The sequence below is a fragment of the Pteropus medius genome, unplaced genomic scaffold (genome assembly GCF_902729225.1).
Source record: "Pteropus medius unplaced genomic scaffold, Ma_sr-lr_union100, whole genome shotgun sequence".
NCBI lineage: Eukaryota > Metazoa > Chordata > Mammalia > Chiroptera > Pteropodidae > Pteropus > Pteropus medius.
This window is the reverse complement of record NW_024340849.1, coordinates 18,879,416-18,895,412: the sequence shown is the minus strand read 5'-3', so window position 1 is coordinate 18,895,412 and position 15,997 is coordinate 18,879,416. Positions and strand designations below refer to the sequence as shown.

General features: G+C 33.3%; 1 protein-coding gene and 2 pseudogenes across 8 annotated transcripts in view; all 3 read right to left on the bottom strand.

The window, feature by feature from the left end:
* The window catches only part of DYM (dymeclin), a 261,966-nt gene that overhangs the window by 158,376 nt on the left and 87,593 nt on the right, over positions 1-15,997 (bottom strand). For all 8 annotated transcript variants that reach the window (XM_039841985.1, XM_039841986.1, XM_039841987.1 and 5 more), the window contains one exon: positions 3,754-3,936. In XM_039841985.1, the coding sequence (XP_039697919.1) occupies positions 3,754-3,936 (183 nt within the window). The remainder of the gene's footprint in view (positions 1-3,753; positions 3,937-15,997) is intronic.
* LOC120585650 (peptidyl-prolyl cis-trans isomerase A-like) lies at positions 771-1,736 on the bottom strand (annotated as a pseudogene).
* LOC120589742 (uncharacterized) lies at positions 12,754-12,872 on the bottom strand (annotated as a pseudogene).

Here is a 15,997-nt window from a genome sequence, read left to right as displayed (position 1 = left end):
TTTAAATTTTACGTAAAAAAAAGAACTAATGTAAAACATGGTGACTACAGTTGATAACACTGTATTGTATAACTGAAATCTGAGAGAACTGAAATGTTCTTACCAAAAAAAAAAGGAAAAAATTGAGACAATTTCTCTACACTATCTAAACTACAGATTTCCAATGATGATAAATATATGTGCAAGTACCACTTAACAAAGTGACTTTTCATCAGAAAAAAAGCCAAATTAAAAAAAAAAAAACTAAACTAAATCATGAAGTTTGACCTCATTACTATTTTTGCATTAATATAGGTGATTTAAATCAGCTATACAAATATGAGCTTAAATAAACAGAGCTATGGGGCAAAAGCCCTCTAATAGAACAATTTAACCATGACTTTGAGATAGTTTGTTACCAAAACTAAATGACCACTAGTCCTAAATAAAAATATTGAGAGATAAAGAACACAAGAGTTTCTACATAAAATGAAAAATCATCTTGTAAGATAGGGTTAAAAGACTGCCTTGAAGGTAAGTTAAATTTTTTGAGTGAATATTCATGGCTGAAGTATTCACCAATGTCAACCCATTTATGAAGAAAATAGATAGGATAATATATAATTTGGCTAGTTTTAAAGTAATATCAAAATTACTGTGTTCAACATTAGCTTCTATAATAGAATAAACCAAACCTAAGACAATTATCAGAAAACTTCTATACTATTTTTTGTTTAAAGGAAAACTTAAAATTAATCAACTGCAACTTTTTTGTTGTTGTTGAACTTCTGTTTCATAATCATAAACTTAACTCTGCAACCCAGCTAGACTTGGAGGTACAAGGAAAACCCAGAACCCAAAGAACCAAAGCAAGAGCAGAGATTATAATAGGGTGTTCAAGCAGGTGGGATGAGGCGTGCTCTCACAAGCTACAGAAGGAATGGTCTGGTGGTTAAGATAAAACAAGTCAAACTTATTAGAGTTGTCTACAGTCAGCAATGATGATCTTCTTGCCATTCCTGGATCCAAAGCGCTCCATGGGCCCCACAAAATTCATGCTCTCTTTCACCCTGTTGAAGATCACATGCTTGCCATCCAACCACTCAGTCTCGGCAGTGCAGATCAAAAGCTGTGAACCGTTTGTGTTTGGTTCAGCATTTGCCATGGACAAGATGCTAGGACCTGTATGCTTCAGGATGAAATTCTCATCATCAAATTTCTCCCCATAGATGGACTTGCCACCTATGCCATTATGGTGTGTGAAGTCACCACGCTAGCACATAAATCCTGGAACAATTCTGTGAAAGCAGGAACCTATATAACCAAATCCTTTCTCCCCAGTACTCAAAGCACGAAAGTTTTCTGCTGTCTTTGGAACTTTGTCTGCAAACAGTTCGAAGGAGATGTGGCCCATGGGCTCACTGTCAACGGCGATGTTGAAGAACACAGTTGGGCTGACCATTGCTGAGGACCATTGGCTCTGGAGCAGCAGCGTCTGCAAAGCTGCTAAGAAACTTTTCTTAAGTAGCCTCGCTGGAATGGCGAAAAGCATAAATCATGGCTATATTGGGAAAATTCTTGATATCCCATAACTGATAGCTTCTTTCTTACAGTTAACTAGATTTGCTTAGAAACTGACGCAAGCAAGGCTGGGAAGTCAAAAAGGAAGTAAAGATAGGTCAATTACTTTAGAGAAAATTATAAGCTCATCAGATAAAACTGGAACATGACAGTACAAAGAGTTGATATTTTAATGTTTTGAAAAGTAAGCACCAAGATTTAAAAAAAAAAAAACTACAGAACCACTAGCAAAACAAAAACAAAAAAACAATTTAAAAACACTGCTTTAATGTTTCCAAAGGCTGTGCTCTTATAGAAAAGAAATGTGTGCAGTCTTTGATGGCACAGTCCTATGCCTCTCTGGCTCTCCTTTCTAACCTTTACATCTGTGAGAAGAACGCATCTAAAAAACATCTTCAACTTTACTACAAAGTGCCCTCGTTTTTCCTGCCACATTAGAATATAGGTTATTTTTTCAATCTTAACCTTGCATCTTTGACACTTACAAAAAAAATTTGTTTTATGTGACTGACTTCATATTTTTGCAAGGGATGGCAAACAGAAAGTGTTGCACATACTATGAGTATGCAAATAGAATCTACAGAAGACTCAGTGGAGGAAGACTGCAGATACTACACTTCTTTACAATGGAAGCAAAGTAACATGTTCACCAACCTATATTATGCCTGACTGCAAATGGAATATGTGTGCTCTGTGTGTGTCCACAGCATTTATACATTATCAGTTAATCATTCAATGAGTCACTATTATGATAGATGCTCATTTAATTCTTATAAGAACCTTGTGATTATAATCCCTTGAGATTATAATCCCTACTTCACAAATAAAGAAACTAGTATTTAAAGAATAAAAACTGGGATATAGACCCAGGTCAGTCTAACTCCAAAGCCAATATCCTGAATCACACTGTACCACGTGGTCTCCCAAAAGATGACTATCCCAGAAAGGTTCAACCCCAAATAGGAACATTTGGCCAGAGCAGCCAGAATAACAGCAGCAGGTAGCAGATAATGAATACCTGTTATATTGCAAAATCTGAGCTAATCATTTTAAAACTTTACCTTGCTTGGTACTTATGCAAATATCATTAGTGATATTATCTCCATTTTACAGACAAAGCCATTGAGGCTTACTATGATTAAGCAAACTGAAGGGCCTCACAGCTCTGAAGCGACAAAAGTGTGGCAGAAAGTTAGGTCTGCTGGATTCTAAAACCTGCTTTCTTAACCATTAAGACACACTGTCACTAAGAACAGTACAGTAATGGGAATAGAAAATAATATTAGATATATTAGTTTTCATTTTTTTAATCTATCAAATTATTAGAGACTCCCTATTTCCCCACAAATAATAATATCAGAATTGGCAAAGCCACAACTAACTAGCACACTCGTCCACTGTCTATAAGAAGCATGTTAGGACAGCTCTGGAAAGAAACAAGGCAAAGAACATCAGAAGTCTTAAAAATGTCCCTACCAATTAACTGCACTTCTTACCCATCTTAATTATATTAGTGTTGGATATATCTTGATAATTTAGCTACCATATTAATCTTGCCTTAGAGTATAATTATTTGATGAAAGATTACTGCTTCAGCATAGAACTATCTGCTCATGCTCTACTTCAGAGTTTGGCAAATTATAGCCCACAGGCAACCACCTGTTTGGAAATAAAGTTTTACTGGAACCAGCCAATGCTCACTCTCTTATGTATCATCTATGCCTATTTTGTGCTACAACACCAGGGTTAAGAGGTGGTGACAGAGGCCACATGGACCTGCAAAGCCACTTACCCCTTTGCAGAAAATGTCTGCTGAGTTGTTCTACTTTTTAGTTCTATAAAACTCTAACTAGAATATAGACATTAAGTGAAAATTTTCAAACAATCTATCGTTTGGAGTTTTCCAGGTTAATTTTTATCTCTAACAGGTAGGACAGGAAGATCCAAATTAAGCACATGCTAGCTTGGTTATCTCTGAAATAAATGTAAATTTAAATGCATATAAGGAACCATAGCTCTCATCTAAGATTTATAGATGAGAATATAGACAGAAAAATCTAAGTCTCATCTTTAACAAATATGAAAATATACAAATTGACAGTCATCTCCACAACTATAAGAAATAAATAACATGAAGTAAATAATACACTTTCCTCATTAGAAAGGATATTCAGGGAAAAAGGTACCACAGACCTTGTGTATTCTTAAAGGACATGATGGCCTGTCTGTAGGGGTTTGGTGCATCTGTAGCATCTGTCAGGTTGGCCAGCACCAGGAGAAGCAGGAGACTCTGGTTGGCCAGAGGGGAAGACAGTTCTGGAGCAGCAGCCGCTTTGCTGCCCACACCTCCCAGTGTGAAGACAGTCCAGAGTCCAGCTGGAGAAGAAAACATACAGTTAAGTTGTGCTGGGACTAGTAAGAGGAATATATTTCTGTATAATATTCAATACTTTTCATGTTTAAAAGTTTGAAATAACACTCTCTTCTTTTATTATGAAAGTAAAACAAGTCTATTATTTGGAAACTCGTATTGCCAAGGACATAAAAATTTTAAAGACCATATTATTGCCTATTCCCATAATTCCACTGCTATAGATAATCACTATTAAGTTTCTAATAATATTCTTCTATATTTCTTCATATCTCAAAACATATACATAAGAAATTTTCATGTACAGCTTTATTATACAAATATATTTGAAAACCTAAGCAAAATATTAAAATATCTAGGAAAATATAAAATACCAAAATTGACCTAAAAGACAAAAGGATGAATGGACAAACAACCTTAGAAGACTGGAACATGGAGTTTATAATTTTCTCTAAAAACAAACCGGGTCCAGATTATTTTACAAACAAGTCAACTAAACCCTCAAAGTACAGATAATTCTCATATTATATAAGCAGTTCCAAAGTAAGGACATGAATCATATCTACACAACTCATTTGACAAGACCAGAAAAACCTTCTTGATACAGAAACTGAAAAAAGTCTGCATTTAAAACAAAATAGAGAAATGAACAGAGATTTTCTGGATAGCCTAAATCAGAGAAAAGATGATGAAATCTTGTAGAAAATTTTGTTAAAAGAATAAATGCTTCATGATCAAGAAGAGTTTGTCTCTGAAATGCAAGAATAGCTTACCATTTAAAATTTTATTTATTTCTCTTCATTTAAAAAAGATAGAGGAAAAGAAAATAAGGCAATCTCAATAGATACCAAAAATTTTAAATTAAACTTAAAACTTATTCTTAATTTAAAGAGAAAGAATTATTACAAACTAAAAAAGAAAAAACCTATCTAAAGTTTATCTAATCAGAAATCCACAGTGGTCAACTATTGGAAGAATTTCCATTATCACCAACATCAGCACTGTATTACTGCTGCTCCAAGCAAAAGATACTAAGGCAAGAAAAAAAAAAGACCCCCCAAAAAACAAGGAAAAAAATTTCGACACTTGCAAGCAATCTGTTTGTGCACTATCCAACAGAGTAGCCAATGTGGGTTTGAGGCACTTGAAACGTGGCTATGTAGTCCAAATTGCATTTTGCTATAAGTATAAAATATACACTGAATTCCAAAGACTTAATGAAAAAAAAAAAAGTACAAGTCAGTCACTAAGTTTTTAATGTTAAAATTATAATATTTTGGATATGTTGCATTAAAGTGTATTGTTAAGGTAAATTTCACCCATTTCCCTTGTACTTTTTAAATAAGAGTACTAAAAATTTTTATTACATATGTGGTTTGCATCTATGGTTTGCATTATACTTCTATTGGACAGAGCTGTTCTAGAACATCAAGAAAATCAACTGATACTATTAGAACTAACAGATTTTGGTACAGTTCTATGGCAAAAAAAAATTAACATATAAAAAAACAAAAGTCTGCCTATACATGAACAAACCAGTTAGGAAGTCCAATCACAACAGCAACAAATCCAGTAAAATATTTAAGAATAAACACAGAACAAATGTGTTAAAAACTTTAGGCAGACAACCTAAAGGTTATATGAGATCTGAATTAATATAAGTGTACAACATATTTCTGGACAAAAAGATTAAATACTACAAAACTGTCCCTATATTAATCTAAAATTCACTGTAATCGTTATCAAAATATCAAGAGGAATTTATGTAATATTTTGATATATAGTGTAAATAAGGTATTGCTGGATGTGAAGGAGTAACCTGGGGAGGAATGATCTTAATTAAATAGCAAAATTTTTAGAAAGCTAAAGTCATTTAAAAGTATGACACTGGCAGTAAACAAATAGCTCAATGGAACAGATATGCGTTCAGAAACAGAATCACAACTGTTTGAGAATTAACCGTATGATATAGGTAGTATTCCAAATCAGTAAGAAAAAGATACAATTCTATAAATGCCTTTGGGATGACAGAATTTAATAATTTCCTTAGTATGTAATTATAGATGTATGTGTATAAACCTTGAGTTGAGAAAACCTTTTTCTTATGCAAGAAACAAAATTTGAGAAAATGCAAAAAATAATTGACTATTTAAAAATTAAATACTTTTATGTAGTGAGTATATCATAAGAGAGACTGAGAAAACATTTGAAACATATAAACCTGAAAAGAATATTTACTTTTAAAAAAGATTTCTTGCAAATCAGTAAGAGAAAGAAAGCTAACAACATTCCAAAATAAAAATGGGTACTAAAAGTCCGAAGCAATAAAAGAGAAAATTAATTAATACAACAATGAAATGATTCTTGAGAACAGAAAAATTTTTAAGATTTATAACACTTGGTATTATTAAAGGTATAAAAAAATTATCAACAGTGAGGGATCAAAATGGTACCAAATTTTTGGAAGATATATGGCAGTTCTTATTAAATTAAAAATGCACATTCCCATCAACCCAGCAATTTTTTTTCTTATACTAGAGAACATTTAAACAGGTACACAAAGATTCATGTACAGGAATATTTACTGTAATTTGTTTATAATTGTCAGATAATAAAAACAATGTAGATATTCACCAAGAACAAATAATTAATAAGCCATGGTTAATCCATACTATGAAATACAATATAAAGAGGTAGATATCTATATATAAACAAGGAAATATCTCTAAGGTACACTGTTAAGTGAAAAAAAAAAAAAGCAAGTTGCAAAAAAATTGGGGTTAAAAATTTTAAATCTCTCACCAAAACAATGAAAGAGAGAGAGAGTTTTAAAAACAGGAAGGACAAAGTGTACATCATACTGCTAACAGAAATTACTTCTGGCATGTAATTCAAGGACTTTTGCTTTATTTGTATAGTTAAATTTGTTACAATACAAATATATTGATTTATTTCTTTAAAAATAAATGTAAAATGACAAAATAAAAATAACAGAAGAATAAAGACCCAATCAGTATATGATTACATAGAATATGGAAAAACTTCATCGGCATATCATTAACTGAAAAGGCAAATCATAAAACAGTATATATCTATATCTACTTATATATATTTATACCTATATGTACAAAAATATGTCCATTTGAAAATTGTAAATCTATACATCTATGCTGTAAATGCACCTACAGGTGCCTGGCAGGCGGCACTGTTGACAGCGATGACCTCTGATGAAAGAAAAGACAGCTGGAGTGAAGGTGACTTGAAAAAGTCTCATATTTTATTTAGTGTTTACTTGTTTGACTCATTTACAACATAGGTATATTCAAGCATAACATAAGCAATTCAAAAACAATAAGGAAAGAAGTGTGGGAAGAAAGAAAATCCCTCGTCACGAACCCCAGAAAATGTGATGCAATACACACTGGCCACAAGATATAGCCTTAAGATTGTACTTTTAAAAAGCCCCTGCTGTAATTTTGGAGGAGAATCACCAACACGTTAATGCTGATTGGATCTAGTATGGTGGCAATGGGCATGATATTTTAATCTCTGTACAGGTCTAATATTTTTTATTACTTCTTGCAATGGGCAGATGCCATTTTTATAAGAACATATAAAGAAATGCTTTGGTAAAGAAACTTAAAATGGACAACAAATTAAGTAAAACTGATAAATTTCATTTTTCCTGAACTAACACAGTTACTTTTATTTCTTCTTTATATTGTAAACAGTTCAGTGTGAATGTTCTTGTTCATTTCTAATATTTTGCATTTTTCATTGAACACATGGGATAAAACTACCTCATAGATATCCTATACACATAACATTTCTTACATAATTGTGGTCCTGAAAATCTCAAACTTTTCCTGTGACTCACTGAAATCACTTTACACTCAATAGAAGTTGTTATTTTTGGGGGGAGGAAGCCCTCCTGCCTGCGTTTTAGAGGTCCCAAGAGAAGTGTACAGGAACCTTCACCACGCACAGCCTGTCTGGTATAAACCTTCAGTGTAGGTACAAGCAAACTTCGGACCTAGGAAGAGAAATCAGCAGAATGGATTTTTTAAATTAATGTAGAAAGGATTTTAAGATGACTGAGGAAGACAGTAAAGGTTCCATCAAGTACTGTAGTCTATCCTCTTCATTAGGAAAATCTAGATATTTGGATAAAAATTATCAATAACTGATATTACACATCATGAATTTAAATTTATTCAAAATGTTCAAAATATAGTTGAAAAACTTGAGACCTTTAATACAATCAAAATTATATAAGAAAGTACAACCAGTAGCCAAGTATTATTTGCTTTGGGACCGATTTGTTGTTTATCTTAACATCTTTAAAAATTTCCAGTTACTTTCTTCCACTCAGAGTATGCTCCATAACTGTCTAACCCTATACCCACCACTGTGTGTTCCAGGACTGCAAGCAAAGAAAAACACAATTAGAAAGTTCAATCTACAACAAAAAAAAAAAATCACAAAATGCTCTCCAAGGTAAAATATAAGTGTTTCGGTTTGTTTTGTTTTGTTTTGTTAACTCTTCAATACTACAAGAAATAAGAGTTGACTACCACTGGACAAATTTCATAAACAAAATTCTGATTCTCTTTTAGCACAACTTTAATCTTTTTTTCCCCTTCAAGTTTTCCCAGGGATTCTGAAAAGCGGCTTATGTTAGGCAACCTAACATTTTATTGAAAAGCTATCCCCCCACTCCACCCACTAGCAGAGCCCTTTTCCCTTTCTCTGGTAAATATTACTGCTATGTTGCCTTTCCTTATAGGGAGAAAGGAGGCAGCCTGCCATTGCCTACATTGTAGTTTGAACTGGCCCATAATATTGGACCAGAATTCTTCCAAAAGTTCATTTCTTTTTGCTGATCCAAGCCTCTGATCTATGACCCAAGAATCTTAGTGGAATCACATTTTCCTGTTGGCAAAAAAAAATTTCTCTCCACCAGAAAAATAAGGGAAAGTTACAGTATATTTCCTTCTGTTCTAAAAACCAAATTAAGGATGGTCTCCAAAATGTTTTAATTGTATCCCTCAGGTCCTTCAAATAAACTCTTAAAATAAAATTCATCTAACTAAAAACTAAAAAATATTGAAATTAACTGAAAGAACAAATCTGGTGTTGATTCAATTTTAAAAGTACTAACTCAAGATTATTTACCCTTAATGAAAATGTGAGGAAGATAAAAGTATGACAAACTAAAAAATCAATAAAAAGCATAATCATGGAGGAAAAAACTCTCATTCTAAAAAATGTTGAACTCAAAAATAAACATTATTTTACTGAGACAATGAAATTACTAAACATTACACACTAATAAATTACACATTAAAAAACATGCTACTTGCCAAACTATAACTGATTTCTTATAGCTAACAAATATATTAAAAACATTAATTATTCAATCAGAACCATACAAAAAATAAATGATACTAAAAAGGTCATATTCATATATTTGAACCTGTATTACTGTAACAAACCAGATACCATGAAAAGAACTAAGGAGAAGGCAGGTCAGCTATTAGGAGCACAGATGGAAATTCTGCTAGAGACATTTTGGTCAACACAAATAAAAGACTAATCAGTCAATAAATATGAATGGAGGGGCCTATTAGGGATAGGCCCTGTGTCAGGTACCAAAAATACAAAGAAGAAAAAAATCATACCCTGCTTTTGAAGAAGTTAACAGCAGAAAGGGGAGATGAGCATTTAAATAAACTACAAACCAATTTTAATTGCCACATTGATCCAACAAATATAACTAACTCTTTAAAACACCCATGCTTTACCTGTAAGTGTAGGAAATAACAGGGGAAGAGTTTCGCCAATAAAGGTACTGAACATGCATTCCACAAAGGGCAAACATTGTGGCAGAGTCAGAGAGCTATCTGACCCCGATACCATGCTCCCTTTCTTCCTTTTTATTAATAAAATGCCTTAGCATTTAAAGCTAGGCAGGGCTGCATTTCCCAATCTTTCTCACAGTAGACTGTGGCCACATGACCTAATTCTAGCTAATGGGATGTGACTGAGAGTGGTATATGCAAGTTTTCAGTTATACCCTTAAACGAAAGCTGTTCGCTTCATATCTTCACCCTTTCCATGGACTAAAACCCCAGCATAGTGGTAGGGAGACAGATGTGACTTTGTGCATGAGGATACTGCCCAAAGGAATGGCAAAACAGGACAAGAGGGACTCTAGTCCCTGGCTGACATCAAGAAGCAAACCTGCCTATACCCCTGGACCAACTTAAACTTTTATGCGAGAGAAATGCCAATCTTCTACCTTGTTTAAGCCACTGGTATCTGATCTCTATTTAAAAAAGCCAAGCCAATATCATAAATAATATAATTATATTATAATATTTCAGAATATTATTGCTTGGTTAGAGACTTTTTTTAACAAATAAATTGTTTAAAGAATTCTTTGCCCATCATAATTTTTAAGAACTTTTGAAGATAATTGTAGATTAATATGCTCTCATTAAAAATTATACAGAGAGATCCCATGCATCCTTTACCCTGTTTCCTCTAATGGTAACATCTAACAAAACTATAATACAGTATCATAATCAGGATATTGACATTGATACAGTCAATACAAAGAATAATTCCAATATCAGTTAGGAATATCTGCACGGAAAAAAAATTTGTCTAACGATCACTTAAATTCTTTGAAGCTGATTTCTTTCAAGAGTCGCAACCAACCTATACTCCAGCCACAGAGAAAAGTCTCTGTCCCCAAATATACACTGACTGCCTATGCACTTCTGTACATTCAATTCATCATGTCTTAAGGGCCTGCAACAAACTGGGTGAAATGCAGGAAACTGGATTAGCCACCGATAGACTCAAAGACAATGATGCCTTATCCACGGAGCTTACATCTAAGAAGAAACCGCCATGAAACAGTGAAAAGCGAATAAATAAACTGCAATAAGTTTGTGGGCGAGAAAAAGAATGTTACCTAAATGTAATGATGAGCCTTGAAGAAAAAAATGTTTGGAAATCTATCAATGAACTGATAGATTATGGACTTTTTTACAAGTTTACAAGTCAATCAAAGATGCCATTCCATTTCCTTTCTTTTAAAATTTTTCTTTCATTTCTCTTTCTTACTTGCAAATCCTTCAAAGTCCAAATCACATCCGTCTGTTCTAATACGTGAAGCAAAAAATAACTATTCTCTTGACTCTGCTTTCACAGCACTTTGGTGACATCTCCATCACTGCGTCTAGCACTGTCTGACTGGGACTGTACTTAGGCGTGTTGCACACGCACAAGGCTTCCTGTGGATGCTGATGGAAAAGAGCTACATCTTTTTCATGCTTTATATTCCTTGAAGGGCTCCAACTTACAAACTTAATTTGTTCCTTTATTTATTTACTTTGTGTTTTTACTTCTCTTACCAAAGTATATAATAAATAATACAGATTTCACATTTGATATTTTAAAAGTATATAAATAAATACAGATTTTGCTATTTAAAGGAAAAGCATATTATTTTTAAAGTTCTAAATACAGGTATCAGAAATTGGTTTTAATCCTCTATTTTAAATTATAATACTTTAATGTTGATGAGGGTCCTAGGTCATAGGACTTTCAGACACTAAATGGGCACCATCTTTATGAAGGACAATCTGGCAATGTACATCACAAGAATTACTTTAGGAAACTGGCTGAATATTTTGGGATATTGTATATACTGTAATTTTTAAAACTTAAAAAAATGGTAAATAGATTCCAAATTAGCATTTTTAGCAGAATGTCTAATTCTCATGAATGGATTACTGATGTTAAGTGGTAGATGTCCGCATTGCATAAACTATACTGGAGGGCCGGTTGTTAGAGTTTGACCATAAAGAGACACAAGGGGACTTTTCAGGGTGATGAAAATGTTCAATATCTTGATTACGGTTATTACAAGGCTATATGTACTTGTGAAAACTAACAGAACTATATACTACAAAAGGTAAATTTACCATATACAAATTATATCTCAGTAATCTCAACTTCGCCCCCTTTTCTTCACCAAAACAGTGTTGGCATGGATGTGGAGCAACTGGAACTCTCATATACTCTAATGATGGTGTAAATTGGTACAAACACTTTGGAAAATAGTTTAATTGTAATTACTATTGAATGATGCACAACTAGGATCCAGCAAATCCACTAATTATTATACCCAACAAAATGCTTGCATGTATACAAAGACATACAAGGATGTACATAGCAGCATTATTTTAAGAGCCAAAAGTTGGAAATCAATTGAATACACATTTGAGAATAAAAGATAAATAGCATGTGAGGTAGTCTTAAAACAGAATAACATATACCAATAAAAATGAATAAATTATACTTCATACAAAAATGCATTTCACAAATAAGCAAAAGAAAGAAGACACAAAAGAATACATAGCATGTAATTCCATTTATATAAAGTTAAAAGCTAATCTACAGTTCTAGAAGTCGGGATGATGGTGTCCTCTGCCTCTGGGAGGGAAGTGTGAGTAGGAGGTGCATGAGAAGTGTTTCTGGGGTGCTGGAATTGACCTGACCACTTGACAATAATAAATTGAGTGATATAGTACACTTGTGCACTCTTTTGTATGTTACACTAAATAAAAATGTTTACCGTTAAGAAAAAGAAAACACAGTATGCATCTTTTTTTTGTAGATGATGATGACAGGATAACACTCAAATCAGTTATCTTGTTTTTTTTTAAGTGAGGCAACCCTTGCTTGACCTCACAGATTGCAAGGACCTTGTCAGCTGTCAATCTCTTATTTTTATTTTTTATTTTTTATGCCTACAGCACCTGGTCTTCCTAGGTGGTCTCCCATCCAAGTACTAACCAGGCCCGACCTTGCTTAGTTTTCAAGATCAGATGGGATCAGGCTTGTTCAGCGGGGCATGGCTGTAGACTCAAATCAGTTATTTTTGATTAATGGAACTAAAAGTGATTTGTTTTGCTCATTAGAATGCTCTGATTTCTAAAATGAGCGTGTAGAAAAAAAAACCATAAATTGAAAAAAGTTCACTGGAAATCCTTAAAATAATATTACTAAAAAGAAATATATTAAGATGTTGGTTTAATAAGGGAAAATTCATATTTGATGTTATATCTTTATTAAAGGACAGTGTCTTCAAGTACCTATTTTTCTATGTAATCACCTTATGTGTTAAGAAAACATGATCTCTAGTAATTATTTTGGTTATCTGAAAATGACTGTAAAACAGCAACATACACAATCTTGAGCTACGGCCAGTCATACTATGATGCTAGAAAAGGGGTCGGGGGCATAGGGGTGGGGGAAGGTCACTAATAGTTTTACTTTTTGACATGCATTTATATTTAAAGCTCTCTTAAAATATCTGGTCTGCTAGCTCCTAAAACAGTTTTGAGTCAAATTCAATTTTACTAACATAATATTACTACCCCCAGCCTGTGTCCCAAATGAAATGCTTCTGACCATCTCAAAAAAGAAAAAAATAATTCACCATAAAAGGACAGAGGAAAATGTTTTAAAAATTAATAGCACAGTAGTTTGAAATTAATAGCACAGTACTTTGTAGTTTGAAACCTGACAGAAGCTCTGATTTATAATCTGGCATAATATAAACCATATGGAAATTTTTAAATTTTTTATTCCTTTAAGAATAGAAAATACAACTGTTAAAGAAAAATTGAAAAAAAAAATCTACTGAAATAATTCAGTATTTATAAAGATGATACCTGTTTTCAAAAAGAAAAAAAAATACTAAAAGATAACAGAATTCATCTGTCTCAATAAAACTCTAGATTTGCACATCCCTAAAATAAACATTTATGAAAACCTAAGATGAGCCAGGCACTGTGAACTCAGAGGACAGACAGCCCTTCCTCTGAACAGCCCATATCTGGTTCCTTCATTCCGTAACTTCAGGTAACTTCATTCCGTCTGTCCCAATGTCAGCCTCTAAAGCCACATTTCCTAAAATGATGCACTGCTCACTGATAATGTGAGGGGCGATTACGCATTACACTTTCAAAAGCTTCAACAGTTATGTGTATTAAAATATGTATAACCAGCTCGTCAATCTCACAATTTTCAAGTACTTTACCACTTAGTATAAGGATAGAGTAAATATGCTTAAAATTTTGGAAAAGTGAAGTATATTGGAATTCAAGCTATACTCATGTAAGACAAAATCATGGTGGTTGCATGGTTGTGGTTAAGTTGGAGAAATATTGCCCTATCGGAAAATAAGTCCTCACATCACAGCTCTAAGCATCTGGCAGTATATACCTCAAAAGGAGTCCCCCTTCTCAAAACAAATGAACCTTGTCCCCGCAACACTTATTCCTGATACTCGAGGTCTCTAACTCCTCAGTACCCTGGCCACCCTTCCATCTGCTGGTGATGAGGCACCCCCAATAAAACATAAAATTTAGGTATGTGTATTAATGATGGAAGAGAAACTTAAGTACCTTTCAACAAGTTTTAACCAAATAAAATTGTTCCCTCCTTCAGCTGAAGAAATCCAACAACCTTCTGGATTCATTAATTTAGAATATGTAATATGTCGCCTCTATAAAAATTACAGGGCCTTATTATGTCTAGAATTTTCGTTGTTACTGCAAACACCCAAACATTCAAAAAATAATAATAAACTTACTAACTTTAACAATATCAGAGACAAAAAACAATCAATTTGGAATCTACAAATAAGTTTCTGCATAGTAAAATCTTAGACCAATTGTCTACATTAGCATTCAAGTTCCACTCGTGAAGAAGTAAATATAAATCAAATGATAGCAGATGTAATAAAGCACATAGTATATTTATACTACCTTCAGTAAGTCGTTTTTTCCATGTAGGTTCTCCAACTGTTACTTTTCTGGGAATTAAAAACTGGTTCCATGCTAGATGGCCATGGATAAAAGAATCTGTGAGTAAGTACTACTCCCTGGTTGAAAGTAACATTCAAGGAAAGATGGAAAGTGTTTCTTCCCAATACTCTGACCATTTCAGTGTTACTGATAATACCAAGAAGAAAGCCTTAGTGATGGAGAATGGTGTCCCAGACTTTAAAAGGCAGTAATAATGATGTCATCTATCATCGAAGAAGAAGATGGGAGGTTGAGAGGCACTAGGAAACTAGAATCTTTGAAAAGGGAGGACATACATAAATATTTTAAAAAGATGATTCCAAATTAATGAATCTAGAAGGTTCCTAAGACATAAATGATCAGCAAACAAAAGTTACAGATAGTAAATGTGGTATATGCAAATAAAAGTAAACACTGAAGATTGGAATGGTCTAAAAGTACTCATGAAATTGCAAAATTACAAGGGGGGAGGGGAGAGTGAAGTGGGTAAAGGGGATCAAATATATGGTAGCTGAAGGAAACTGGACTTTGGTAAACACACAGTAGAATACATAGATGTCAAAGTATAATGCACACCTGAAAATTATATAATTGGATTAACCAATGTTATCCCAATAAACTTAATTTAAAAAGGAAAAGAAATTGCAAAATTATTCCCAAAACATTCAATTCAATAAGCAGTTGATAAACACATACTAACACTAGTAGTTTCCAAAGTGAGTGAAGAGAAAAAACATCAGAACTCTGTGTTTCATCTAAGACATATGAAGACACTAAGCTTTAGCAATATGCATTATTTGGACTGGCACTGGTGCCCACATTCAGCTCATCTGTCAGGAAGTCATGTGTCACGCCAGTAAGCCAGGCATCCTGACAAGAGTGGAGGTCATGCCCATAATAGTGGTGACAGAGGCACTCATTCCTTCTCTTTCAACATAATGAGACACTGTGGTTTAGTATGCTTAATTATATTATCTAGGTTTAACTAAACTGACTCTCATAAAAATCTATTTTTAAAATAATGGAATCATAAAACTGTTTTTAAACTTCCTGGCAAAGAAATCACAGATAGAAAAAAATATATATTAAAGATTCAAGTACAAGCACACACCACAAAAAAACCCAGAGCCAACCCTTCTACTGCCTGTGTGGGCTCTTTGTTAGCCATCTTGTAAGC